We start from the raw sequence: 4392 nt of genomic DNA on the forward strand, positions 1-4392 counted from the left end.
CTTTACTTGTCTAAGAATAGACGTACATAAGCTGAAAATGAAGGCGAAAGCATGGTTAATACAAAACGATAATGTGAGCACAAAGAATATTCATGACAGTGACCGATTACTTCGTTCCGCCGCGTTTCTGAAGCAGATTTCAACGGTGTATGTAGATTTGGACTTGTATTCTGTAATGCTTCACTTCACCTCAGCTCCCGGCTTTTTATGGTACCTTTTACAACCTTCCATCAGAGAATATTTTGCCCGTTCTACGATCATCACACAGTGACTGGTAACCTTCGAGTTTTCATCTGTATCATGTCCGCTTGGCGTAACACATTTTTGTTGTTTCAGCTTCTTCCGTTTCCTTTAAGATGTCTTTTCATCTATGGAGAACAAAACACATTCATTCTTTTCCGCAGAAGATTTTCCGATATCTTTCGAAATCCCATGGAGAAGGTAACACTTTTTGCTAGGAGCAAAATGTGAACTTGGATAGCTGTATTCAGATGGCAGGATGCACTAAACTTGGACGATGGTCTATCTGAACAAGAGCACATCATTCGCGACCAATGTCGCTCGTTTTGTCAAGAGAAACTCTTCCCGAGGGTGTTGCTTGCAAATCGTTTGGAAGGTAGTTCTTCCTAATTTTGGCTTTCTATCTTGATTCGCCACATTCCCTTAAGTGTTTGATCGACACATTTTAAAGGAATTCGGAGAGTTGGGTTTGTTAGGGTCCTTCATACCCGACTACGGATGCGCTGGTGTGTCCTACGTTGCATACGGTTTGATTGCAAGAGAGGTAGAAAGGTAAGTTCTGGTTATTCTTTCGTAATGTTGCCGTTGTTCCCTCTGTAGCTGCATTCAGTTGTTAGCTTTTGTGGTGTCGCAAAGGTGGTGTTGGCAGGTGACGTCGTACGCTGTACTATCTTACCAAATTACGCAAATTCCTTCCTACTTAATCGGTTGAGGTTGACAGTTTTTCATAGTTTTGTCTACTAGGTGGTTCCCTCTGACGTGTAAAATAAGTTAACCTGTAGATCTATCACAGTTGTCATGATTGTTTAGGCAGATGAACTTCAAACTGAGACATAAAGGTCATAAGAATTTGGAGAGAAATTGGAAGATCATTTCAAATAGGAGTAATCCTAGAGAAATACACGGATGGAAGTAGTTCTTTCTGGCAAACGGAGGATGAAGTTTGGTTTTGGTGAAGTGAGGAGCTTTGGGTGGGCTTGGCAACAGTATGGTTGTAGCGATCGGACGAAGAAGCGAGTTCAGCGTAGCATTTACCGTGGTGATGGTGATGGTAAAAAAAGCGGGAGAGGAGCTGTGGGACAGGTATTTCAGACCATCATTCAAGGAACGGAGATCAACGGGACAAATTTTTATACTGCCTAGGATTAAGTGACAAGAAATAGAAGCACTCCCATATATATATATATATATATAATGTAAAGTAGCATACCTGGCCTTCACAAAACCTGGCTACGTTTACCCATAACAGCAAACAGTTTCTCACCTAACTAACCTCTACTTGGTTGCGGCTATGATTTTTTTCTGAAGGCGGGTATTGTTCTAGGGATACTGCCTCGCACACATATAGCGCATCCATCCAACACGCTATCCAGGTTGATGTGCCTGGCCTCAGGAAACAGTTTTTCGGACACAAGGATTGTGTTACTCGTGAGATCTTTTCCCCAACAGCTTACATTTTCTTCGTTTGGAATGGGGGTTTTATGTGAATTTTAATTAGGATTTCATCGTGAAGTTGGAGTAAACCCATTTTTCTGTTGTCCAAGTGCCAGCGACAGAGCGGTTTTCTCCAAAGAAATATCTCAAATACGATTGCTTCCATCCGACGGTAGATGTGATTCACTGTATATCCGGCTCCAAGGCTCGAAGAATACTGTTCCTCAAGCAAACCGTCACTCATCGCCTGTTTAATGTGGATGGTGTGCGAAACCGATAGAAGTTGCAGCTGTTGCAGCTGATGCAAATTTGCTCATCAGTAGTCCATGTTAAGACTCCTTGTCACGGCCCACTCTCTCATACGACATGCTTGCGTCCTGAAATGCTCTCCCATACTTTGTTACCGAACCTTCGAAATACGGCCCACTCTCTCATACGACATGCTTGCGTCCTGAAATGCTCTCCCATACTTTGTTACCGAAATTACCTTCGAAATGTGGTCCTCCGACAACCGACGACCGGTTGTTCCCTTTTAAGGGCTCATCAGGTAGTTGAGGTTGCCTTGTACCTGTCTACTTGATGGTCTGCTTGAATCCGAATTGTGGGGAGTTTGCGAAATACACTCATTTACACAGCTAATCGTTGTTAACAGGAAATATTCTTCAGCAGGATGTGTTGCACCAGGCCGTCTCATGCTTCATTTAGTACGATATTCTAGAAATCGATGTATATTTCCACGAAGGAAGCTACTCATAAGTTTACTGAAAACTTCAACGGCCCATGACCGGTATCATCGTTAATGGATCTCATCAAGTAGGCGAACTCCAGTTGAAGAATATCGTAAGAGACTCAACTAGACTTGCTACGCCCCACGACAAACTCGAACTGCAAGTGTTTCGTCACAAGAAACTCTTACTATCTACAAACTTTACTTAGTGTAATTTAAGAACGTGACATTACTTTTTTCGACAATAGAATTTAATGTTTGCCAATCCCCAAATGACAAAAAACACGTGAAGCATTGCTATGAAGTCCATGATGAAATGGGCATAGGAGTTTTCACAACTGATATTACACGTTGTATGTCTGTTTATTACTGCAGACAGGTAGCCGGGCCTTTTTCGGTGGAACCATTGTGGCTCTCATGGAAGTCTATTCTAGCCCATTCTCGCAACGTAAAACGTAGTCTAATAACCGCTTTCGGTTTCGTCGTCCGTCTTACAGATTCTGAACATTGGGCCTCTCAACTCTGGCAAGCCATATCGGTACTGTCAAGACCAAAAACACGTGTAAGGGTCATATGTTAACTAAACATGTAGGTGCAAGCAGTCGCTGTACTATCAGGACCAGATGACGCTTGTAAGTGACTCGCATCAATAGCCTAAAACATCCCCATCTGATCGTACCATTATTAAATCATCTCAACCATGTTCAATAGGTGGGATGTGTATTGCGTATATTTCTCAACAGGCAACGAATTTTCGTCATATTGGTCTACCAAAACGGATGAATTTAGGGAAGGATTGTACGTATGCATTTCTCCAACCGCACATCTGTGAATGATTCCTTCGCCGCAGACGCTGTGAATGCAGTGTTTCCGTGCCCCGTAATCCTGTTGTGGAGGTCTGAAACAATGGATATGATCCAACGGTCCTTATCATGTCCGGTAGCACTTCTTCCGTAGTCCTAATGTGACCCTGTCCATATTCCAGTGACTCCTTTTTGCATTGAATCGTCAAGTGTGAAGTATACCAGGGTGGTGTTTGGAAGCGATGTATTAAGTGCACGTAGAAAACTTTCCTTATCCTGTCGCATTATCGATAGGCATGCGTTTTTCTCATCTAGCCTAGTACAGTACTTTTCCAAGTTCCTCGAAAAATATCCGCACCGGTGAACATACCCCAACAATTGTAGTTCCTTCTTTGTGAGCCAGATAACTTATCGTTGGCAGCTGTTGTGTGGTCAGGAACTCTGGATGGGTTAGTGACAGTGGCAATCGAAAGGAGCACCGTGGAGAAATGGCAGTTTCATTGACCGAGCCGTCAGCACTTGCGAAGTTTTCTAGCTTTTGCTTTGTTGATGTTTTTTCCTGGCTACCTCCTACTGCCCCATCAGACAGTCTGTGACCTATGGCACACCTCTGCATAAAAATTTACGTGACGTTTTCGTGCCACTTTTTGTTCGACCGGATATTGTACTTTTTGCTGGATGTTGGATGAACAGTATTCCACGCGGATCCCACTATGCCGCACGTCTTTAGGCGCTGCTACGGCCGAGAAGCCTGGCCCGCTCGAGGTTGGCCCAAAATTCGGGACGCTTGCCGGTCCGGCATCAAGACGAGTCACCGGTGAAAACCTACCTAAGCTCGTGGCCGCAACCGACTGAACCCTGGTCTCGTCTTCACATCGATTATGCAGGTCCAGTGGGTGGCCAACACCTTTTGGTCGTGGTCGACGCTTACAGTAAGTGGCCGGAATTCTTTCCGGTGAACAGCCCCACAACTGCCATTACAGTCCTGGAACTCCGGCGATTGTTCCGTCGGTTTGGAACGCCAGAGACAATTGTATCCGACAACGGCAGTCAGTTTACGTCGTCGGCGTTCGCACACTTTTGTCGGGAGTATGGCATAACGCATATTCGCTCGCCGCCGTTTCATCCACAGTCGAACGGCCAAGCGGAACGCTTTGTTGACACTCTCAAGCGGGCACTTCAGAAGTC

At 44.6% G+C, this 4392-nt stretch overlaps 2 protein-coding genes across 2 annotated transcripts in view; one reads left to right on the plus strand and one right to left on the minus strand.

Annotated features, from left to right (window-relative positions):
- The window catches only part of T265_10473 (hypothetical protein), a gene marked incomplete at both ends in the record, with an annotated part of 42035 nt that overhangs the window by 5614 nt on the left and 32029 nt on the right, over window positions 1-4392 (minus strand). The gene's annotated exons all lie outside the window — the stretch shown is intronic.
- T265_10474 (hypothetical protein) overlaps window positions 1-4392 on the plus strand; it is a gene marked incomplete at both ends in the record, with an annotated part of 28830 nt that overhangs the window by 4900 nt on the left and 19538 nt on the right. Inside the window, 2 exons of the mRNA XM_009176854.1 lie at window positions 482-616; window positions 669-792. Of these exons, the coding sequence (XP_009175118.1) occupies window positions 482-616; window positions 669-792 (259 nt within the window). The remainder of the gene's footprint in view (window positions 1-481; window positions 617-668; window positions 793-4392) is intronic.

This window comes from Opisthorchis viverrini, assembly GCF_000715545.1.
Source record: "Opisthorchis viverrini unplaced genomic scaffold opera_v5_368, whole genome shotgun sequence".
Taxonomy (NCBI): domain Eukaryota; kingdom Metazoa; phylum Platyhelminthes; class Trematoda; order Opisthorchiida; family Opisthorchiidae; genus Opisthorchis; species Opisthorchis viverrini.